The sequence below is a fragment of the Octopus bimaculoides genome, chromosome 14 (genome assembly GCF_046866305.1).
Source record: "Octopus bimaculoides isolate indiv1 chromosome 14, ASM4686630v1, whole genome shotgun sequence".
Lineage (NCBI taxonomy): Eukaryota > Metazoa > Mollusca > Cephalopoda > Octopoda > Octopodidae > Octopus > Octopus bimaculoides.
The window spans coordinates 3,186,375-3,212,989 of NC_142941.1; the positions used below are offsets into that span (position 1 = coordinate 3,186,375).

The 26,615-nt window shown below is 32.2% G+C and overlaps 1 protein-coding gene across 1 annotated transcript in view; it reads left to right on the plus strand.

Moving 5' to 3' along the window:
- Window positions 1-26,615, plus strand: part of LOC128249425 (protocadherin Fat 4-like) — a 65,014-nt gene that overhangs the window by 2,906 nt on the left and 35,493 nt on the right. Inside the window, exons 2-10 of the mRNA XM_089363306.1 lie at window positions 1,499-3,929; window positions 4,953-5,112; window positions 5,452-5,525; window positions 7,442-7,479; window positions 8,054-8,154; window positions 9,147-9,216; window positions 13,282-15,685; window positions 17,303-17,462; window positions 17,745-17,823. Coding sequence (XP_089219432.1) covers window positions 1,521-3,929; window positions 4,953-5,112; window positions 5,452-5,525; window positions 7,442-7,479; window positions 8,054-8,154; window positions 9,147-9,216; window positions 13,282-15,685; window positions 17,303-17,462; window positions 17,745-17,823 — 5,495 coding nt within the window. The 5' untranslated portion in view covers window positions 1,499-1,520. The remainder of the gene's footprint in view (window positions 1-1,498; window positions 3,930-4,952; window positions 5,113-5,451; window positions 5,526-7,441; window positions 7,480-8,053; window positions 8,155-9,146; window positions 9,217-13,281; window positions 15,686-17,302; window positions 17,463-17,744; window positions 17,824-26,615) is intronic.

Here is a 26,615-nt window from a genome sequence, read left to right on the forward strand (position 1 = left end):
CTACTAGATGAATACCTTTCTTAGCCACTACAACTTGGAGTTGTTAAACTTCTAGAAGAACAGCTTAAGTTCTTCAATGCACTCTAGAAAAATACCTAAAGAACTTACTTTTCCCAATACAAAATTATTTTTACTATTGTTATTCCATCATTTTTCCCATTACTTTCTCCTACTGCTGCTAATTTTATTCCAAAACCTCCACCTTCTATTCCATCTTCCAAATTTACAAACCTAACAATCTTACTCACCCTATTATATCCACTTATAGTTGTTTTAATTCAAATTCTCTCAAAACCTCTAAAAAATCTTATATCAGCTTTTGTTTCCTGTCCATCCCCCAACATCACAAACACTAATCACACCATCAGTTTTTCATCTATTCTTCTTTCGAACTTCTCTTCCTTCATCATCATCATGATCATCATCATCGTCATTTAACGTCTCCTTTCCATACTGGCATGCGCTTGGATGGTTTAACAGAGGACTGGCAAGCCAGGAGGTTGCACCAGGCTCCAATTTGATTTGGCAAGGTTTCTATAGCTGGATACCCTTCATAACACCAGTGACTCCAAGAGCGTATTGGTACTTTTTACGTGCCACCAGCATGGGAGCCATTCAGGGAGCATTGGCATCGACCATGCTCAAATGGTGCTTTTTACATGCCACTGGCAGCACTAGCATCGGTGTTAAATCCCTATTACTTTCATCCTTACAATGATAACCTGTCAAACTTACAAAACATCTTTGATACCTGCTCAGCTCTCATACCCAGCACCATCACTTCCCACTTACATTTTTCATTAATAATCTCAATGCTGCACAAGAATTTAACCTCACTACTTTGGACATTTTCGTCAGTTTCTGTGATACCTCTGTCACAATCAATAGCATCTTCATTTCCATTTCTGCATCTTAAACATTCTTAAAATCAATGAGGGAATCACAACATGGTGGTTCATTCTAGACCTAGCAGCCAAATCTACACTAAAATACTTCCTACAGTCTTAAAGCTTACTGTAGATAATGTAATCCAGAGTACTGTATTCCTAAATAAATTAAAAAATAGATAGTCATGGCTTGAATGCCTTCATCACAGATTTGCTTGTTCAAAGCCATCTTAGAGCTAAAGAATAACAACAAATCCAGATATTCACTGCTACATCCATTGAATTTTCTTCTCATCTCACTTCACACCCAAATTCCCCCATTTGTCTTATATAGGTTTAGTGATTTAGTAGTAAGTACTCAAAAGTATGTCTGTATGACAAGACTTCTATGTTATAAATTATACCATATAATTATTTGATTGAAAATATACTCTGTTGCCATTTGTTGGCAAAACAATTCATTTCATTTCATACATGCAGTGATTAACAAATAAAAAGTATATATTTGAAATGATTTTTCTACACCAACAAGTATCTTCAATCTATAAAACACATAATAATGATACTGCTTATTTTATGTAATTTTAAAGTCATTCTTTTCTTATTTTCAGGTATTGTTAACTTTGAAAATAAATGAAAAACAAAGAAATGACAAGGACAAGTTTGCTGGTATGTATTTTATACCAAGTACTGTCTCTCATTGTCTCAATAGACATCATTTACCATGTCAATGAAGAAGGCGCTCCTCAAACCTATATAGGAGACATTGCTATTGACTCAAACTTATCACACCCTCTTACACATCATCAGGATACTCTCATTACATTTACACAACTACGAAGGAAAGTGGCTAGTGGTTCTCAGTTATTCAATGTCACCAACTCTGGGAAACTATACACTACACAAACATTGGATACTGAGTCTTTGTGTACATACAACAAAGAATGTTTTAAAATTGTTAAAGTTGCAGTGAGGAAAGCAGAAACATTTATTATGGTCTTAAGGATAAAAGTCATCATAGAAGACATTAATGATCATCAACCAGAGTTCCCAGAGGATTTAATTAAAATAGAGTTTGGTGAAACTGAAGCAAAAGGATCAACAAAATCAATACCAAATGCTGTGGATAAAGATATTGGTCTTCTTAATTCTAATATCACATATACACTCAAAGACAAAACTAAGAAATTCTCATTATCTATATCTAATGAATTTGATGGAATGAATATATTGGAAATTATACTTGAAGAAAAATTAGACAGAGAATTAAAAGACGCATACATGTTACAGTTGCTTGCAAAGGATAGTGGCTCCCCACCAAAACAAGGTATTCTGAACATAGAAATCTCTGTTACAGATGTCAATGATAACAGACCTATGTTTTCTCAACAAACATACAATATTTCTATCAGTGATACACATCATATCACCTCTCCTGTTTTTGTTTTATCAGCAACAGATTTAGATTCCGGTCAAAATGGTGACATCACTTATAACTTTCACCAAAAAACAAGGTCTTACATTAAAACAAATTTCAAACTGAAACCAAATGGAGAGATCCTTCTAAATAATAATTTTTACAGAAATAAGCAGCAAATATATAAATTATATGTTGAAGCAAAAGATAAAGGAAGACCATCTTTAAGTTCTACTGTCATGTTAATTATCAATATAATTAGCAATCAAAATAATGCTCCAATTATAGATATAGATTTTGTATCCCCTTTAACAGAGAGTTCTACTGCTATTTCAGAAGCAAGTAAAATTGGGAGTTTTATAGCTTATGTTATGGTCACTGACACTGATAGTGGACCTAATGGACAAATTAAATGCAATATTCATCATAAAATGTTCCAGCTTTCTCATATGAGTTCTAAAGAATATAAAATATTGGTCAAAGAACCTCTTGACAGAGAAATTATAGACCACTATGGCGTTTCTATTGAATGTCATGACTTGGGATCACCTCCATTAAAGACTAAGAAACAGTTCTCTGTCAAAGTAACTGATGTCAATGATGTAGAACCACATTTTACCAAAGAGACATTCCAATTCCTCACCTACGAAAACCAGAAAGTTGACTTCCCTATTGGCTTCATCAATGCTACAGACCCTGATCTTGGAGATGGAGGCCAACTTACATATTCTATCATCAATGATAACAACAATGATAACATTCCTTTCCAACTGACAAAATATGGATTTATTTCTACATCACAACCAATAGATCGAGAAATGAAAGACATCTATAATTTACAGGTTTTAGTCAAAGACAATGGAATACCTTCTCTGAATAATACTGCCAATATTCTTATAGAGATTCTAGATAAAAATGATAATGCTCCATATTTTATCTTTCCTAAAAATGACCCTTACAATCTAGATGTCCACTACCATCCACACAGTAAGAAGGACATCACAATTCTGAAAGCATCTGACAAAGACACTGGAAACAATGCTTTCCTCACATATGGAATACTGAGATCCAATGATAAAAACCTGTTTACAGTGAACTCACACACTGGTGTCTTATCTTTCTCTCGCACAGTTTACCAAAATGATGCAGGAACATATGAACTGGAGTTTATAGTGAAAGATGGTGGTACTCCAGTTCAAACAGCAACAACTGCTATCATACTAACACTGTTTGTTAGTAATGATACATCTCCAATGTTGACTGCTGTCCACTCAAAGTCTGGTAACAACCTGAATATGACTTGGATAATTATCATTGTAGCAGCAGCTGTAATACTATCTGTGGCTATTGTAGTGTCAATAACACTATGTGTTTTCAGATGTATCAATCACATTAATAATTCATCTACAACAACTGATAATCCAAAATTTCTTTCAAGGACTGAAATGAGGCAAATATTGTATCAGACTAATAATCCTGTTGCAATAACTAGAAATGCAGAAGACATATTTAACAGAAATCTTCAATCAATAAACCCAAAATGCTCTTATTACTCAGACATGAAGCAGTCAGCTAATGAATGGAAATTCTCAACTACCCCCAGAAAATTACCACCAGTCCCAATGGTATGTATTATTGTTAAAATAAACTGTTTATGAAGTTATCTTTACAAAGAGGAGTAAGGTTTTTTGATATTGTTTAAGCACATGTCAACCCTGATGGGAACAGACAAATCTGTGGTCAAAGTCAAGACCTTCTCATCTTTTTTGCATGGTATACTCAGGATCGAAGTGTTCAGTTTCTAAAAGAATGTGATGTAATTTGAAGGAGGGTTTACTTGCTATTTCTAGCTGGTCAAGCAACCCTATATCCAGGTTATGATGTAGATTATGCATATAGGAGATTGTAATAATTTAAAGTGAGGTAATCCATTAGAAGTGAGATTTTGGTACTGCTTGTCATTAAGAAAAGTAAATATGTAACCCCAATGTTGACTTTGAAGTATATGGTACTATGCCAAGGAAATAATAATAATATGCGAAATTCAGTCTCTCTTATAAAGACAAAACAGTAATTAGAATTCATACTTTTAGCTCTAATGTCTGTATGTATTTATAATTTTTAAATGACAGAACTCTTATAGCTATGATAGTGTTACTATACTTCAGAATGTGATGTGCACCATTGGTAACATTTCAAAATGAATCTTTGATTCATTACTATAAAACAGAACAATATCTTAGCTTGATTTTGGTTCTATAACTTTAAAAGTCTTCTATTAGTTTTAATTTAGGTATTCAATTGAGGTCCAGAAAATTCATGCCAACAATATATTGAGCAAAGACTTAAATTTTTAAGGAAGGCTTCCAGTGCACATGCAGATTTGTAGAGAAATAATGAAATGATTATTAATATAATATGAAATAATAAGGTGGTGAGCTAGCAGAATCATTAGCATACCAGGCAAAATTCTTAGCAGCATTTTGTCCATTTTTACGTTCTGAGTTCAAATTATTTCGATAATTAAAAATATTCTCACCCTGATAAACTGGATTGAGCTGAATATCAAAGATTAATATTAATTGTATGTTATACATTATGAATGTAATACTTTCAATTTATATTATTTTCTTTTCTTTTTTTTTTAGCATTGTAATGAGGATGAGACAATGAGTTCATCTGAACAAAAATGTTATAACAGCAGTATTATGACATCAAATAACCTGAATGATACATTATCTTCTCATAAAGAACGGAAATGTGGTTGGAGTGATGGAGACATTACACATCAAACATCTGGAGCATCAGGTAAATACAAAATAAATCATAAAATTGCAACAAGAATGTTAATGACATGGAAAAATGAATATCATAAGGAAATTGTTGTTTTTTTATAATGGAGAGTGAAATGTAGTATTCTGACCCATGTAGGGCAGTAACCCTGAATAAGAACTAATGTAGATCGTAATGACACATCCAATTTATGCCAGCATTGAAAGAGGTTGAAAATGATAAGAGAACTTCATAGAATTATTATTTTCACAGGAACAGAAAAATCATACACAATTAGTAGCTTCTCTAAAATTTTTATACATACATGTATCTTTCTCAACCCTGATCATTAGTAATTTTCATATACTTTTTCAGAATATGGCAACTACCGACCAAATATACTCCCGACCCCAAAGACTGTACAAGAGCAAGAAACGTATCTGGAGCCAGTATAATGCAAACACAGTAACATCAGATTTACTTTTTAATAACCAAAGAATCAACCCCTCAAATAATTCAATAGTGTATTAATAACATTCCATATAGCACTGTTTTCAATTAATCTTTTATTGAAAACTCTTTAACAAATACTGAAGTTATAATTTTCCAATGAAGGTCATAGGGCTGATGCTAATTTTGGTGAGGTTTTCACTACTTTTTATTAAGTAAAGTATTTTTAGTATTAGCATTATATTATACATTGATAATACTAATAGATTTCAGTAGAGCTATATTGTGATGAATGAAAATAACTGCAGCAACTCTTTTCTTGAAACTGGAATACAAGTATCCTGAGACAAGGTACATAACTCTTCTAGAGCTTCAAATACTGAAGCAGTATGCCGTCTTTACATTCTGAGTTTAAATTCCGCCAAGGTCGACTTTGCCTTTCATCCTTTCATCCTTTGTGTACTGGGGTCGATGTAATCGACTGACCCCCTCCCTAAAAATTTCAGGCCTTGTGCCTAGAGTAGAAAAGAATATATATTTTCCTTTGATGACATTTTACCTGTCAAGAGCAAAACATGACTTTCTGCATATATATATATATATATTCTTCCATTTGACAGCATGAATTTCCACATTTTCAAACTCTACTCCACCCCTGTAATTAAAACAGACTTCAAACTAAGAAGATAATGCCTAAATATGGCACTAAAATAAAATGACAAAAAATCATAGAATCAAGCTCAATGATTTTAAAACTATGGACATAATAATTTTTTACATGAGAATTATAGAAGGCAATCTTTATATAAACATAGATGAGTAGATATGCCTCTAGCAAAGATATTGGTAAAGTAAAGGAAAATGAATCTACACTATTCTTCTTCTTAACATTAAAATTATCTTTCAAATATAGCATTTTATCTAAATATCATTGCATTTATTTATTATTGTATAGGTTTTGTTGGTAGAAATGTTAATGTATCAAATGTATCTAGCCTTATTACAAATGAGATATGAAAAGCAATCCCAAATACACATAACCACACATACATTCACATATTAAATATATTTTAAAAACATTTTAAATACATTTATGAATTCACATTTCATTGGAACTCATTTTTGAAATATGACTGCAATTTGTGAACAACAGCAGCAGTTACAGAAGAAGACTCCTACGAGATACATGTTTTTCTTCTTTTACGACAACAACAAAAGATTAAACAATGAAGGTAAATCTATTTTTATATATATACTGTCTTTTCTCATCTCAGATAATCTTTGGAGAGCAAAGTTCTTTTCATAGCTTTTAAAACAGGATAATAGCTAAAACATTTCTCATACACACACACACATATATGAACATGAACAAATATATTTATTCATACAAATATATATATATATATATATCATCATCATCATCATCATCATCATCACCATCATCATCATTTAACGTTCATTTTCCATGCTGGCTGGGGTTGGGCAGTGTGACTGAGGACTGACAAGCCAATAAGCTGCACCAGGCTCCAATCTGATCTGGCAAGGTTTCTACAGCTGGATGCCTTCCCTAATGCCAACCACTCCAAGAGTGCAGTGGGTGCTTTTTATGTGCCACCAGAACAGGAGCTGGTCAGGTAGCACTGGCATCAACCACATTCAGATGGTGCTTTTTACATGCCACCAGCACATCAGCCAGTTGGGAGGCACTGGCATTGATCACATTTGGATGGTCCTTTTTACATGCCACTGGCATGGACAGCTAGTCAGGCAGCACTGGCATCGACTCATGCTTGAATGGTGCTTATTATGTGCCACCAGCATAGTGCCAGTCAGGCAGCAGCATCACTGGCATTGGCCACAACTACGATTTCAATTTTGATTTCGATTTTGATTTTGATTTTACTTGATTCAATAGGTCTTGTCAAGTGTAGCATATTGCCCAACGATTCAAGGGTACTTTTAAACGGGCTGATTACGCAACAGTGGTATCAGCCATGGCTGTGATCTCACTTTACTTACCAGGTCTTCTCAATCACAGCATATCTCCAAAGGTCTCTCATTGCCTCTATGAGGCTCAACATTCAAAGGTCATGCTTCACCACCTCACCCCATGTCTTCCTGGGTTTCCCTCTTCCACAGGTTCCTTCCACTGTTAGGATGTGACACTTCTTCATACAGCTCTCCTCATCCATACGTAGCACATGACCATACCAGTGCAGACATCTCTCTTGCATACTACATCTGATGCTTCTTATGTCCCTGTACATGGCTCGCACAGCTCTCACTGTATTTATAATCATAAGTACAACATCCTAACCACTAAACTACACACCTCCACCATACATACATACATACATACATACATACATACATACATACATACATACATACATGCATGCATGCATGCATACATACATACATACATATATACATATAGATAAATATGGATGCATACATATATACAGATGCATATGCATGCATACATATAAACAGATGCATATTTTTTTATGGCTGGGCTCCAATGCAGGCCATTGCAACAAAGTTCACCTACCACACTTCTCAATCCAGCATCACTGCCTCAAGATCCTGGATATAATCCAGTCCAGTGTCTGCGATCAAGTTGTCAAAGTAAGTGTGACACCATTTTTCTCTTTTTACATCAAATTTCATATTATTTCTTTTTCTTTGAATTATGATTTTATTATTATTATTATTATTATTATTATTATTATTATTATTATTATTATTATTATTATTATCATCATCATCATAAGGTGGTAAGCTGGCAGAATCATTAGCACAAGTTCAAATTCTGCCATGGTCAACTTTGCCTTTCATTCTTTCAGGGTCAATAAAATAAAGGACCAATCAAGTACTGGAGTCAATAAAATCATCTTGCCCCTCCTCCTAAAATTATATATTATAATATTTATTCTTGGCTGTTTTTCATGTTAAGTATTTAATATGAACCATATGTTAACAAGATCGCTATCATCTTTGGAAATGAGTATTCATTCGTTCTATCAACTAAACTACCAGAAAATTGAATTAGCACGTAAATGATCGAATATTCCACAGACATGTGTGCCCTTGACATAGCCCTCAGGCAAATATCAATGTGACAGTGTGTAACACAAACTGGAACTTTGTATCATAAGTATAATCAATCCAATGGGTTTCTTCACATTTTCCATTGACCACCTGCCCAAGAGTAATACTGTTGTAATGAATCTTGAGTTATTATTGCATAGTGAACCATTGTCCATATAAAAACATTTCAAGTAATTTTTTTTTCATCTTATCTGTGTATTTTTTACAGCATTAAGATAAGAATGTGGCAATGAGTCCTGCTGATCAAAAATGTTACGGTAGTATTGAAACATCAAACAACCTTAGTGAGACATTACCCTGGAACAAAGAATGGAACTATGTCTAGAATAAAGGAGACATTAAAAATCAAGCAATGGGAGCATCAGGTAATAATGAAATAAACAAAAAAATTCAAACAACAAATAAAAATTTCCCTGAAGAAACATAACCTAGATATATTCAAATATTTGTCATGGAAACAAATTAAAACATCATTAAGTAGTTTCCCCTTATTCTTATATAATTTCCAGAATATAGCAAGTACCAGCCAAACATACCTCTGACACCAAAGAATGAACAAGAACAAGAAATCTATTCAGAGTTTATGTAGTGTAGTAATTATATCTTGCTTGTTTGGTTCTCATTAACAATAGAAAGAACTTCGATATAAATTATTTGTTTCAAGCAATAATGAGTACTGCTTAAGATAATATTCAATGGTTATAAAATTTAAACTTGATCATTTAAGGAAAAAATTCTTTTAAGATTCAATTAAGCATATTTTATTTATTTATTTATTTTTACTTTAAAACTTTTGATATTTCAATTAAAATCAAATATTGCCTTTTTTTTTTAAAATACAGTAGATAAATAATATAAACTCAAAACATAAAATTGAAGATAAAATTTCTGTAAAATGGAAATGCATTATGTGAGTCTACGCAAATTATACAGTTAAAGTCAGTTGATGTTATCTTCATTTTTACATTAAAGTTTATCAATTATATATAATAATATATTGTGCATATACACGCACACACATAAACACATCATTAGTTAAGCATTTATGGTCCTGATTCTACCTCCCACTCCCTGATTCACACCAGCACACAGCTATTGTCAAACTACTACATCAACAAGCAGCTATTTTAATACTACTACTATAGCAGCAAAAGCAGGCTACACCAGTATGTATCTCTCTCTCAGAATCTAAAATGGGAAAAGGATTAACCAATGAAGGTATGTCTTTTTATATTAAATTGCTAATTTTTATTAAAATGAAATAATCTAAATTATTAACAGCTAAATTAGCTACCATGACATATATATATACACACACATAAAACTAAATAATATATGCATATTGGGACTAGAGCAGCAAAGATTAGAAAGATTTAACCATTATTTCCATAATTACCAATAATAGCAGCAATAACATAACCACCACTAAAAGGAAGGAATATTTCCTTCTCAGTTACAATTACCAAAACAAACTGACATCTAGACAGAAGGTACTAAATTAATAAACGTGTTATATATATTGCTATGACATGATTTTTACCCAAGCTCACAGATTTTTCACTGTGTATTTGGAAATAATGATTCCAAATAATATAATATTGATGTTTAAAGCATATTTGTGTTAGTTTGTGAATATGGAATAAATGAATGAATAATTCTATTATTTTTTTAAATATATTTTTAATTAAACATTGAATAGATTTATTATGATAAGACTTCTTACAAACCAGCAAGAACTCTATACCTGTTAGAAATAATATCCAAATCTCCCTTAAATTCTACCTTATTGACTTGCAAATTGAAGGGACACAGAAAAAGTAGTGCAGGGTATATATTGCCTGTAACAACATGAGATGGTGATGACATCAGAATACCTTTGATCATAGGTCTACTCTGTCAGGGAGAGAGATGGTTATGAAATCAGAATAGGTTCATCAATAGGATGGTTATGAGATCAGAATATCTTTAATCATAGGTCTGCTCTATCTGCTCTAAAAACAACTAACTTTTGTCTCATCAAACAAATCCCTTTTGATAAAGCAAAATATAGGAGCCAGATGCAAACTGAGTACAGATCTTCCTGAAATATTAAGTGATAATTACGAATCTCTCATAAAAACAATGTCTTTACTGATGATAATATGGATAATAATAAAGCAACTTAGATATTAAAAATTAACCTAGTTCGATATTCCAAACTGTCTTATAGAATGTTAGGATATATTTTTGCTTTTAACATTTTTTCATTGCTTAAAGATAAATGCTAAAACAACAAAAGCTTTTGCAGAATTTCAACATGAATCTGATACTTTTGATTCTAAATTAATTATAAAATAAATAACTGATATAATGCATTCTCATAAATATTCATTTCAATTAAAGTTAATTTACTACATAACAAATTGTATAAGTTTTTCAATATCTGAACATCAGAAAATACTTTTGTTAGATAATATGAGGTTCTTGAGAAGACCTGCCCATATCAGTGAAGCTGAGTTCTATAAGTGCTGAGTGTCCCACCCACACATAAGAAAACTTCTCACACACCCTGCCACAACAAACCAAACTACATCTCTTTTCTTCATCACATTTCCACTTTATGCACTAGGTTTACCTCCCACTCCCCAATCCTGTCCTCATGTATTATTGTTTCTCTGTATTATTGATATCCAGTAGCACCCAGTCTGTGTGTTCCACCCACATGTAACAAGAAAACTTTTCACACATCCTACCCCAACAAACCAATCTACATCTTTACACCACTTCTCTTCCTCACATTTCCTCCTTCATGCACTATGCCTACCTCTCACTCCCCAATCCTGTCCTCACAGCCTGGTTTTTCTGTATCACTGCTATCTAATAGCCCACCCCACGTCTCACTCTATACCCAGGTTTTCTCCACTCACTTACCCTCTGCACTCTCTAATCATGTTTCTTTGACAATATCCTGCCACTTATATTGTGATTTTCAAACCTCAAGGATATGCTGTAGTACTTGCCACCATTTATATCTCTCTCTGCTTTTACTCAACCATCTCATTTTTATTTTGATCATCGTCCCTTGTGAGTATGCCCAGCAGTTTGCCACCATCTCTGTCCTGATATCTCCCATTCTCTCTCTCCTTCTCCTGCACTTCCCTCAGATTGGGTAACCATGTATTTCCTTTGCAGCAGCACACCTGTTTCTGTCCTCATTCCTGATCTCTCTCTCTCTCTCTCTCTCTCTCTCTCTCTCTCTCTCTCTCTCTCTCTATCTATCTATCTATCTATCTATCTATCTTTCTTTCTTTCTCCCTCCCCCACCAGCTGGGTAACCTTGTACCTCCTCTTACTGCAAGACACCGGTTTCTGTTTCACTATAGCCTTTCACCATCTGACACAAGATGACCTCCTCCAATACCCACTCCCCTCTCAAAAGATTTCTGTTTTGCAGGCTACTCAGTGACCCTGTTAGTGCAGGTGCCACTTAGAAAGCATCCAGTCCACACTGTAAAGTGGTTGGCATTTGGAAGGGCACCCAGCTGTGAAAACCTTGGCCAAACTGACCTCACTTGTGCCACGTAAAAAGTATTAAGTCCATTCTGTTGGGTCGTTGGTGTTAGGAAGGGCATCCAGCTGTAAAAATCTTGCCAAAACAGTCACAGATATCTGGTACAGGCTTCTGCCAGGCCGGCTCCTGTCAAACCATCCTACCCATGCTAGCATGGAAGGTGGACGTTAAACAATGATGATGATGATGAATAACTGAATTGAATTTTGTGTTTGTTATTTGAAGATAGAATGGTGAATACTTGCTTAAGTTTAAGCAAAAGAAAATGTACTTATACACAAAGTACTTAGATGAAGAGAGTATAAATGTGAGAACTCAGTAAGATGGTGCCTGTATCTCACTGATGCTTTAGTAAAGAATCACAATAGGATGTAGCCTTAATGAGAATACACCCTCTTCCATCTACTTCATACACAACATTTTATATAAACTCCTAAAATTTGAATTCTAATGTAAGCATACTTTGTGTCTTGCCTATGGATTTTGTCTTGACTTCAAGTTAATTAGAACATAAATTCTCATCCTTATGTTGAGGTTGATGATATTCATCAAATTCACTCAGATCATTTTAAAAGGAATCTATCTGTAGTTTAAATTACTATGAATTTCAAGAGATATAATTTATTTATTATGTGCTTTAGGTGTCCTTCACTTGACTAAGAGATAACTTTTGATGCAAAAATTCTGATAAAATAATAATGTAAGCAGTAAGTAAGTTAACACAACATTAACTATACTTTATTTCTGAACTACGTAAGCTATGTTAATATTTTGGTCATTCAATAGTGTCATACCCACAACTCGGTGCTAATTTTGCATTAATTCATCTCAATTTCATTATTTCAAATTTAAAAAAAAATTCATTAAATTTTAGTTTCATTCACCACTTCATGACATAAATTTCCAAAATAGTTCCCAATATTATTTTTGCAAAAAGAGGGGCAACACGTATTTCCCAAATATTAATTTGATGCTACAAATATTGTGGATAAATATCATAAATGTGAAGTGATCATTCATGTTGACTGTTTTAATCTAATAATAGAATTTCCATTTGTTTTTCAAGATACTGAGAGTCTGCAGGATTTGTGAAGAATCATAATGACAAAAGAGAGTGGCTTATTCATCTGTCTACTACATACTTTACTACACTGTGTTCTAAGTGTAGATATCACTTACCATGTCAACGAAGAAGATAGTCCTCACACTTACATAGGAAACATTGCTGCTGATTCTAACTTTTCTCAATCTCTCAAACATCATCAAGGAACTCCCATTACATTTACACAGTTGCAAAGAACAATGTCAATGGGATCTCACTTATTCAATGTCACTAATTCTGGGAAACTATACACTACACACACACTTGATGCTGAGTCTCTATGCATTTACAAAAAAGAATGTTTTAAAATTGTCAAAGTAGCTGTTAGGAAAGAAGAAGCATTCATAAAAATATTAAAGATAAAGATAATAATTGATGATATTAACGATAACCAACCAGAGTTTCCAGAAGATCAAATTAAATTAGAATTTGATGAAACTGAAGCAAAAGGTTCAACAAAATCAATACCAAATGCTGTGGATAAAGACATTGGTATTTTCAATTCTAACATCACATATGAACTGAAAGATAAAAGTAATACATTTATATTATCAATATTCAAAGAGTTTGATGGAATGAAAATACTTAAAATAGCACTAGAAGGTAAGTTAGACAGAGAATTAAAAGACACTTATATGTTACAGTTAGTTGCAAAGGATAGTGGTTCTCCTCCCAAAGAAGATACTCTGAACATAGAGATATCTGTTATTGATGTCAATGATAATAGACCTATGTTTTCTCAGCAGATGTACAACATCACAATTAGTGATACACATCATACATCTTCTCCTGTTTTTGTTTTATCAGCTACAGACTTAGATTCAGGTCAAAATGGTAATATCACATATAACTTTTATCAAAAAACAAGCTCTTATCTCAAAACACATTTCAAACTGAAACCAGATGGAGAGATATTCCTAAATGAGGATTTTTACAGAAATAATCAACAAAAATATAAATTATATATTCAAGCCAAGGATAGAGGAAAACCATCTTTAAGTTCTTCAGCCACACTAATTATCAATGTAATAAGCAATCAAAATAATCTTCCAAATATAAACATAGATTTTGTATCACCTTTAACAGTGAATTCTGCTGCTATTTCAGAAGCAAGTAAAATTGGGAGTTTTATAGCTTATGTTATGGTCACTGACACTGATAGTGGACCTAATGGACAAATTAAATGCAATATTCACCATAAAATGTTCCAGCTTTCTAATATGGGGTCTAAAGAGTATAAAATATTAGTCAAAGAACCTCTTGACAGAGAAACTATAGATCATTATGTTGTTTCTATTGAATGTCATGATATGGGATCACCTCCATTAAAGACTAAGAAACAGTTTTCTGTCAAAGTAACTGATGTCAATGATGTAGAACCACATTTTACCAAAGAGACATTCCAATTCCTCACCTATGAAAACCAGAAAGTTGACTTCCCTATTGGCTTCATCAATGCTACAGACCCTGATCTTGGAGATGGAGGCCAACTTACATATTCTATCATCAATGAGAACAAAAATGATAACATTCCTTTCCAACTGACAAAATATGGATTTATTTCTACATCACAATCAATAGATCGAGAAGTAAAAGACATCTATAATTTACAGGTTTTAGTCAAAGATAATGGGACACCATCACTGAATAACACTGCCAATATTCTTATAGAGATTCTAGATAAAAATGATAATGCTCCATATTTTATATTTCCTAATAATGATCCTTACAATCTAGATGTCCACTACCATCCACACAGTAAGAAGGACATCTCAATTCTGAAAGCATCTGACAAAGATTCTGGAAACAATGCTTTCCTCACATATGGAATACTGAGATCCAATGATAAAAACCTGTTTACAGTGAACTCACACACTGGTGTGTTATCTTTCTCTCGCACAGTTTACCAAAATGATGCAGGAACATATGAGCTGCAGTTTATAGTGAAAGACGGTGGTACTCCAGTTCAATCAGCAACAACTGCTATCATATTAACACTGTTTGTTAGTAATGATACATCTCCAATGTTGACTGCTGTCCACTCAAAGTCTGGTAACAACCTGAATATGACTTGGATAATTATCATTGTAGCAGCAGCTGTAATACTATCTGTGGCTATTGTAGTGTCAATAACACTATGTGTTTTCAGATGTATTAATCATATTAATAATTCACAAACAACAAAAAATAATCCAAAATTTCTTTCAAGGACTGAAATGAGGCAAATATTGTATCAGACTAACAATCCTGTAGCAATAACTAGAAATGCAGAAGACATATTTAACAGAAATCTTCAGTCAATAAACCCCAAAACTTCCTATTACCCAGAGATGGAACAGCCAGCCAATGAATGGAAATTCTCAACAACACCTAGGCGATTGCCACCAGTTCCACAGGTAAGATATTTATTTCCCATAGTTTTATTTAGGTAGCAATCATTATTATAATTTTTGTGAAATTTGTCCTTCTGTAACATAATTTCTGGTGTGTTTACAACTACCCCTCCTCTCTTTCTCTCTCTCTCTCTCTCTCTCTGTATGTATGTGTTGGCACTCCGTCGCTTACGACGTCGAGGGTTCCAGTTGATCTGATCAACGGAACAGCCTGCTCATGAAATTAACGTGCAAGTGGCTGAGCACTCCACAGACACGTGTACCCTTAACGTAGTTCTCGGGGATATTCAACGTGACACAGTGTGACAAGGCTGACCCTTTGAATTACAGGCACAACAGAAACAGGAAGTAAGAATGAGAGAAAGTTGTGGTGAAAGAGTACAGCAGGGTTCGCCACCATCCCCTGCCAGAGTCTCATGGAGCTTTAGGTGTTTTCGCTCAATAAACACTCACAACGCCCGGTCTGGAAATCGAAACCGCGATCCTATGACCACGAGTCCGCTGCCCTAACCACTGGGCCATTGCGCCTCCTATGCATGTATGTATATATATATATATATGTGTATATACACAAACACATTTCTTAAAGACATTTAGTTAACTTATTAAGAAACTTCTTACTTTCAAAAGTATTAGTTTTTTTTTTCTTTAACTCTGCTAAATGTTTTTAATAGTCATGTTGAGAAATTTAAATGCATTTATCTGCATACATACATTCATACATATTGAGAGACAGACAGATAATAGTATTGTTATATTTGTATGAATGTGTCCATGTGAATGCATATGTGTGTGCCATTATATAGAGAAAGAGGGAGGAGAGAAAGAAATGTGATAGAGAAAGAAAGAATGGTAATTCATATTTTTTCATATAAACTTGTAAGAAGCAACTTATTTTAAAAGATCAACTGCCCAGAACCAGCTAGAAATATTGATAATTTCTGTTATGTTAGTGACCTAACCAGCAGTGGAGGTGAGTGTTGTGAAAATATAGGAACCAAAGGAAAGGCAGGTGGAAAAGTTCAGGCAGCAATTATCTTGGCAACAAAAGTCTTCCTAACGGAGTGAAGGGCAGTTTCTATGATGCTTGGGTATGAAGTGTGAAATTGCATTGTTATGTAATATGGGTAGAAGATATGAAGGCTGGAAAGAAATGTGGTGAACATACCTTTTTGAATGTGTTATGAGTATAAATGAGAGAATGGATGAGTTAATGGAAAAATGAGCATAAAAAGAATCAGCTGTGGTATGTAGCGGGGAAGACTATAATGGTATAGATACATGAGACATAAGATGGATGACAATTAAGGGAATGAAACTAAGGGATCCAAGTGGAAGAATTCTGCTGAAGAAGAAGACCTTTCAAAGGAGATTATGATGGACCATAGCCAGTGTTAGGATATGCTGGAGATGAAACATCTAACTCATGTAAGCATAGAAAAATTAATGTCAAATGTTGATGATGATAAAGGCACTGTATTCTGTATCTTCTATCTTTCCATGTTCCTTATAGTTGCATTGGAGATAGGGTATACAAATATACTTTGTGCATCAAGTTGTAATGTAAAAACTTCATATAACTTGTTCCAAGTAACTTTCATGATTATTATTATCTGACAGCATTACAATAAGGATGTGGAAGAGAGTTCAACTGAACAAAAATGTTTTAATGCCAGCATTGTGACATCAAACAATCTAAATGATACACTACCCTCTCTTAAAGAACGGAACCGTGGGTGGAGTGAAAGTGACATTACATCTCAGAAATCTGGAGCATCAGGTAATTATATAGTAATTCAGAACATTCTAATTTATGAAAGTAACAAATTTAATAAATAAATTCTGTAAATGAACTCCATAAATGAATTCAATAAATGAAATGAAATTTTATTATTTAGTAAAACAAAAAATAATTCAAAATAGCTTTTAGCATTTTAAAATAGTTAATGTTAGATTTTATTTCTAAGAAACAAAGAATCATATAGATTTAGTAAACAGTTTTACAAATGTACATATCTCATGGAAAACAATACAGTAAACTACGTTTTTATATTTTTTTCAGAATACAGTAACTATCGACCAAACATACCTCCTACACCAAAACATGATCAAGAACAAGAAACTTATCTAGAGCCTGTATAGCATGCAATCAATACATCATTAGTACTTCTGAAAAATAATGCAAAATAATCTCCCCAAAATTTTATCATTTTCTCAAACAATATTCAATTCAGTAAGATGAATGGTTTATAAATATTATTTTCCTTAATTAACATAGAATCTAAATAGCACTTGATAGCATTCCTGTAAGTCTGTAACTTCAGTTGAATTTTATTCATTATAATACAAATTAAGGTGGTCAGCTGGTAGAACCATTAGTGCACCAAGAAAAATGCTTAGCAGCATTTCGTCTCTCTTTACATTCTAAGCTCAAATTCCATCAAGGTTGATTTTGCCTTTCATCCTTTCATCCTTTCAGGATGCACTGGGGTCAATGTAATTGACTTAACCCCTCCCCGAATTTGCTGGCCTCATGCCAAGATTTGAAACCAATATATAATACAAATTATAGATAATGTTCAATTTATATACACATTATTTGAGAAAAGAATGTAATTCTAAAATATTTTGCTTAAAAAGTAATAGCAAAGGTATATTTTATCCACATACTATCAATTCCTTTCTCACCTTTCATGATCAGAACTATTTATCAATAAGTGATTAACATGAAAAGAGAGGGAGTGGATGTTGTAACTCTTTTTTTTTTTTTTTTTTTTTTTTTGTCTGAGAGTATTATTGGAAAGATAGGTGAAGTGAAGTGAAGTGAACTAGTTAAGTTTAGGAGCTGATGCTAGTTCAAGGACTGTTTTTAAGATTTTGTCTTCTACTTTAAGAAACTTAGGTATTTTTTTAAAATTACATTTTGTAATTTGAAAATTGTAATTGTAAAAATGAAAAGTAAAATACTTTATTAAATAATGATTAGAGTAAAAAAATTGAAGTTAAAATCTACTGAAGAAAAATAGCACCATTTTATTTACTTCATAAAATTTTTATAAGCTACTTTCATAAATTTAGCCATACATACAAATTGACAGTACTCAAGATACTGTTTCAGCTTCACACCAATTATTATGTACCAATCTACCTGGAGAAAAAAAATGGCTGAACTTAGGTTCTTGGGGAGAGAATGCAGCTCCTTAATTCATATGATAGAAATGATTATATCATTTAGAACAATAAAATTCTGCAAGATCTTAAAATTTAAAGAATAAACAAAAGTAGATGATTTCCTTCATAACCTTGCAGGTGGCTGATCAAAATCAAGTCTAAATTAAAAAGAGAAAAAGAACATACATACAACCACACACATACATATCTATGTACATGTGTATGTATTCATTGCTTTTTGCTACTCTATCCTACTGCCTGATTCACAATTCCAGTTCATCAATATATTGCTATTGCAAAATCACTGCTACACAGGAATACTATACCAGGATACATGTCTAGTTACATACTGTAACAACAATGGATTGGGCAATGCAGGTAAGTCTTACTAAATTGTAATTTTGATTTGCTATATTTTCAGATATGCATCTTTTAATATTGAAACACAATAGATATATAACTAAAATTAAGTGTACAAGTCATTAAGAAAAAATTGCAGGATCTAATTGTGGACATATGATGCATATCAACGAAGACAGGTGTATAAAGAAGTGCTAATTGCTTAAAGTGTATAGCACCAGTGAAAGAGGAAGACCCAAGAAGACAAGGGATGAAGTAGTGAGGGCTGATCTCAAAATATTGGACCTCACAGAGGAAATGACAATGAAGCTAGATGCCTGGTGATATGAGGTTCTTGAGAATCCTCACCCACCTCATCTTCTATTCCTCACATCTCTTCTTCTTCTTCATGTTGTACACTTATATCTCCCTCCTGCAGAAGATGATGATGATTTAAGTGTAAACTGGTGTTGGGTTGCATTCTTTCTCGTCAAAAAGTACCAAATGCTAAGATCCCTATGATCAACTAAAATGAAAACAGTACCCTAGCATTGCTGCAGTCAACTGACTAAAATCAGAAAACATTCATTTATTTTTAGGTTAATTTGATTACTCAAAAAGCAGTCACATACTAACATATTGCTTCATAAACAACTATATTGACTCAAATTATTATGCTGTGCTTATTTATTTATATCATTGCATTAAGTACAATAATTAATTAAATTATCCATTACACTTCACTTAATGTATTCTCGATGAGTTAATTAATTTTATTACTAATTAATTAATTATATGCATAGATGACTCTCAAGTTTACAAGTATTAGAGGCATGTTCATTAAAGTTTGAAAAATTATGAAAGAATTTCCAGTTTTGAAAAAAAGCAAGTATGCATTTCCGCATGCCATTTACTCAGTTGACTGAGTGTTTATCACTGTAGATTTATAGATGCTATATAACAAACATGCTACATATACAAATCTACTATAACTCTGAGAATGTGCTGCTAACTCTTTAAGCCTAATTCATATCAAAATGATATTATGTGATTTATAAGAAAGCAGAAATCAAGTCTCTTGGATGAAATATTTTCTCCTATATTTTTACATTTCAGAATATAAAAGCAAGCAACCAGAAGTACTTCTGAAGTAAGAAAAGAAACTATACACAGATAGCAGATAATAATTTTCAACAAATAATCTTCCGACTCTGTTAGCATTTATGATTTGTAGATTAAATTAATAGCTAATGAGTTTCACTTAAATGTCAAATTCCAAACCAATCCTTATATGAATTATATGCAAATATTAAATTATTTTCTTTTAAGATTCTACCATACTTAACATTCTAACAAGATAATATTTTAATCTGATGGTTACAAAAATATTTCCACTATGAAAATAATAGAAACCTTATACAGAGCAAAATGTAATTGATGTTTCCAATAGATTTATTTCCAGTTGAAAAGGAAAGATGAATCTGAGTTTCACATAAAAAATAAACAAAAAATGTATATAAAGCACACCAAACACTCACACATGCACTAAAATATATTTCAAAATTTTCAAATTTCTGTTGTGATAATAGATATTTCAACTGAATTAATATTTATCCATGAGATAATTTCATTGCTATGTGTAGCTCATGATATGCCTTGCATATTAAAGTAATATTGCTAACATTTGAGTTCAGTTTGATTAGGCTTCAAAATGCATCTTATATAAACTGATTGTCATAGACTTATTCAAAGTGTTTGTCACCATAAAATTGCTGTAATACATCTCATGAAATATTACACTGAGACATAATATCAGACACAGCCTTCAATAACAATAAAAAAATAAATAATATAGGTAAGCCTTTAAATTTTTTCTTCACAAATTTGCTGCAATAACGCAGTTTCTTAAAGCATTAAAAATAGCCAAGAAGCTGCAATAATATCAGGTATTCATTCTTCAAAAATTTCTGTTAAGGATAATATGAAGGTAGAATCTACAATCAGAGAAAACTAACAAGTAATCCACAAGAGTATAAAAAATGCCACACAGTATTTATTCCAACTCACTGTACTTTGAGTTCAAGTAGCATTAAAGCCGATTTTGCTTTTCATCTAAGTAGGGTTCATAAAAAAAGTACCAATTCAGGGTGGTGGATTGGTGTAACTATCAAAATGTCAGACCAGATACCTTGTAATATTTGTTCTAGATGGGCCTTGTGCCTAGAGTAGAAAAGAATATTTGTTCTAGATTTTTGTATTCTATATTCAAATCCTGCTATGGCTTACTTTGGTGGCAGACCTAATCCATTACCCAGCTTAACACCACTACCTCATACTTTGGAGGCCTTTGGTGGGATCCACTATATTGCAAGCATTTGAGTCAGGCTTTGGTTTAAGAATACCTCCTTCCCACCAATCTCAGAAACCCTGAAAAGAGTCATAAGCACTGCCTTCCATCCTGACTAAGTTTTAAAAAATTAATAAATGTAATTGCCATATGGAAAAGAACAAAAGCATTTTGAGATCAGGCCCTTAAAATTATTTAAACCTATTTCTCATTACATTATTTACATTATTTACAAGACAGGTATTTGTCCTCATTTTGTTTGTTGTTAACACATTTCGGCTGATATACCCTCCAGCCTTCATCAGGTGTCTTGGGAAATTTCGAATATGGGTTCTCATTCCTAAGATATTTTTCAATGTTATTATTATTATTATTATTATTATTATTATTATTATTCAGGTCACTGCCTGGAATCGAACTCAGAATCTTGGGATTAGTAGCCCACGGGCATATGGCATAGTGGTTAAGAACGTAGGCTACGAACCCCAAGATTCCGAGTTCAATTCCAGGCAGTGACCTGAATAATAATGATAATAATAATAATAATAATAACATTGAAAAATACTTTAGGTTTGAAATTTCCTCAAGACACCTGATGAAGGCTGGAGGGTATATCAGCCGAAATGTGTTAACAACAAACAAGATGAGGACAAATATCCGTCAACTGTAAATAATGTAAATAATGTACATAATTCCTCATCTCTTAAATATAGAACTGTATTATTTCTCATTAGTTTTATTAAATATACAAAAGTGATAACAAGAAAAATCACTGCTATATATATTTAAAAAACTAAAATTACAATCTTTAAGATCATAATTTGATGATTAACATCACTAGTGATGTGTAAAGCATAGATGATTATAATTTCTTGCGATAACATATAGATGTACCATAAGTAAGTTATGTTTTCAAACATAAACATTTTCATGCTATCATGATTATAGAAAACTCTGTATTTAGCAAACTGTAAAAATATGATTTGATATTTGGTCATTATTTCGCTATTTTATTTAACTTTGTTTAGTGAATGTGGATGTATATTTAAATTAGTTTGTTTAATGAATTTGGATGTGTATTGTTTATCATATTTTTAATAATAATCTTCAAATTCCAGGCTCATATTCTTTCGATTGATTCACAACTTATATAATTGCATATAGATAATATATATATGAAAGGAAAATTTGTCTATTTCCTTAAGTTGAAACCAAAAGAAACTCACAACATTACAAAATAAACTAGATATCTGAGATTGAACTTCTGGAAATCTTAGAGAAGTAAATTCAAAAACAATTTTTTAAATATGGACTTTTAAAACAAGTTAAAGAAAATGCATTTCATTTTCAAAATCTTTCTTTGTTAAAATCATAAACTGAATTGTTCTCAATAATGGATGTAAAATTCTTCTGTGTTGTAATTAATACCATGCATGAAAAGATAGGTTTAAAGGAAATGTTGTTGAGCGGCATCATTAAAATTTAGTGTAAATTCATGATTTCATTAAAATTTCATTAAAACAAAACATCTGATTCACCAATTTTTTCCAATCAACCTGATACTTTTACCCAGGCTGTGAGCTATACATAACTCAACATGTATGATGTTAACTGCCATCTTATGTAATTAAGCCATTATAAGTTGTCTGTTGTTGTATTATAGATCTTTTTTAATTTGTAATTAAATTTTGTAAATATGGGGTGAAATGTAAAACTATTCTGATTGGCAAGCTCAATTATGCAATGCAGTTTTCCTTTTTTTAATAAACTGTTTCAAATTATGTTGATAATGATGTCAAATAAATAAATCAATATTCTATTTATGTTGAGAAAAATAAAAAAAAATTATGTACAAAGCTATTTAGTGTTTTTACATATGAAAAGTTAAATGCCTATTTGGAATTTCATATTGTAACAATATAAGAAATTCTTGTTTAAATATTAAAGCCTTTGAAAGTCAGTACTAAATAACTATTGATATACACCATCATATTTTTCTCTTTCACAATATAATTTATTTTTTTTATTTTTTACATTTTAAGTTCACTATTTCAATGTACAAATTGTAATTTTTCTCATTAGCTGCCTTGGAATGATTCTAGATAAAATTATATGCATTCATGAAACTAAAAATATCCAACTTTAAATGAGAAGCATCTATATGAACATCATTGTTCTCTCTGAATAATGTAAGAATCCCTTGGAAATATAATAAAATATCAGTTCATGGACAACAAAAGATATTGTTTGCAGTTGCTTCCATTCATTACACTTTTTTAATTTCACAAAATTATGAAAAAAGAATTATAATTTAAAGGTCAAATTTAATTTTAACTGAACTATGGTGATTATTTTTCTTGCTTAATTTAAACACCTAATTAAACATGTATATAAGAAAAAACTATTTAAATTTATTTTCCAATTTGAATGTGGAGTACCATAATCCATGAAGTAATATTGCATGTATCAAAGTGAAAGAAGACATATTTCGAATAATATGTCAATTAACATATATTTTGTTCTTGAAAATTGGAACTTTTTTTACCTTATTAATTTGGACCTCAGGAAGGAGCTACGCCCATGGCCATTACTCCACAAGACTAACAAGAAAGATACTGCTAATATTCAGCTTAATGTGCTACAAGTCAATTATTGCAGGAACTATATGTGATGTGTAGGGAGGATATTCCAGAAAACTAATGTTCAAGGGAAGAAGGAGAGGACATGAGAGCCAATACTGAGAATTAGTTACAATGTGGGTAATAACTGGAGAAGAGGTAAGTGAGTCAAGAGAACCTGAGTGGAGGTGATTCAACACATGCCAGCACTGAAAAGCAAAAGCTATTGAATTAGTATCAGGAAAGGCAGAGAGAAGAGATGGCATATCAGTGGGCCAGAAGTTAAAATTTGTCAGTGACAAACTTTAATTTCAGGCAAATGAGTCTAACTTCATATCAATCAGTCAAGAGGCTTTCCCCTTAATGCAGCTAGGATGGTTGTGTGTTGTAACAATATCATCCCTGATATAGGAGCTGTATCCATTGTGGAGAACAATAGGTACCAGTTGAGCACTGGGGTCAAAAAGTTAACTGGCCCCCTCCCAACAATTTCAGGTCTTGTACCTATAATAGAAAGGATTATTATTATTATTATTATTATTGATTGAGAGACCGGTGTATGCCATCAAAGGGACACTGGGGTAAAATATACAAAGCCCAGTCTAACCATCATGATTACCCATCTGATAAGGGTACACTAGGCACATGCATCACAACCATATGTGCGCAACATAGTGATCTCATATCAAGGTAAACAGTGCATGACCTTGCAGGTGGGGCCCAGTTAGAATTTTTTTCAGGTTCAGTTGCCCATCCCGCTCAAAAGGTCCCTAAATAAGTGTTGTTTAAGGATGTTGAACAAAACACCCATGTTTCCATAGATGAATTATCCAAACCCCAAAGAATTCCTCTCAACACATGGCTATGATGCTCCCCCACTACTTATATTGTTATTATTATTATTATTCAACTTTGCCTTTCATCCTTCAGGGATCAATGAAATAGGTACCAGTTCAACACCGAGGTCAGTGTAATTAACTGGCCCCCTTCCTCAAAATTTAAGATCTTGCACCTATAATAGAAAGGATTATTATTATTATTATTATTATTGTTATTATTATTATTATTATTATTATTTGACTTTGCCTTTTATCCTTTCGGAGTCGATTAAATAAGTACTAGTTATGTTCCGAGGTTAATGTAATTGACTTAATCCCTTCCCCCAAATTTGAGGTCTTGTGCTTCCAGCAGAAAGAATTATTATTATTATTATTATTTTGTTGTTGTTGATGTAGTAGTAGTAGTAGTAGTAGTAGTAGTAGTAGTAGTAGTAGTAGTAGTAGTAGTAGTAGTAGTTTAAATTAATTTATAACCACATTCCTAACAAATAAATCTTACTGATTCCTATCCAAGCCTTCTCTAATTGAAGCTAAAGCTTTTCAGAGTAAAAACATTTTTTTCTCCTTAATATACTTGAAGTAAACTATGCTAATCATTGCAGCAATTGTGAGTAGATTACTAATAAGTCACACAATGTTAAACCTAAATAATATACTTTGACAAGTAGTGCTAAGTCAAGAAAAAAATGAAAATCCATAATCCTTAATGGGAAACAAGAAGCATGTACAGACTATTTCAGCAGCTGCAATAACAGTAGTTTGCAGCCAAAAATCAACTATAGCCTTAAATACAAACAATCATCACAATGCAAAGTATAGCCTTAGATAGAGCCTATCATAAAGCAGACAGAAATTTGGGGAAGGGATCCTACTGTTCATGAAAGGCATAGGAGAGAACAATGACTGCAGAAGTAGGGCAAAGAGAAGAGAGACAGAGAATGAAGTAGAGGAAAAAGAAAATATTAGAATGACAAATCCTTTGTCCTTTAATAAAAGAATGCGGAATGTTGCATTGACAAATAATCATCAATGTGAAAATTAAACAGTATGCAATAATACTGTGATATAACCTATCCACAAAGTTTGTATAAAATATTTTCAGGGATTGTATCATTCCTAGTTCATTAGCACTCCATTACCAAAGGTATTGATGAAAATTATATCAGAACTGATGGATATACTATAACTTAAAAATTATCAAATAAGTATAACATACTCATACACATGTTTCAAATGTAATCATATCCAATATTTCCCATTATTATATTTACGTTCAAAACAGAGGAAATTAGATATTTGCATCTTAATTATTTTTCCAACAACATTCCACAAAAAGAAAACAGTACTTCTACAAATTATCAAAAATTCTACTCTAATTTCTACTGACTCATCATCTAAAGAGAAAAAAACTATCAAGAGAAGAATCAGATTAATCTAAAGACATATCATTAAAAATAAATATATAAATAGAACTGAAAGATTAACAATTTTTTAAAAAATTTTCCAGAAAATATTATTTTATAAAATTCCGAAGTAACATAATCTAAAACATGAATGCCAATACTATGTGTCATTAGGAAAAAAGTCATTTCTATTAACAGGGGGAAATCAAGGGTGGA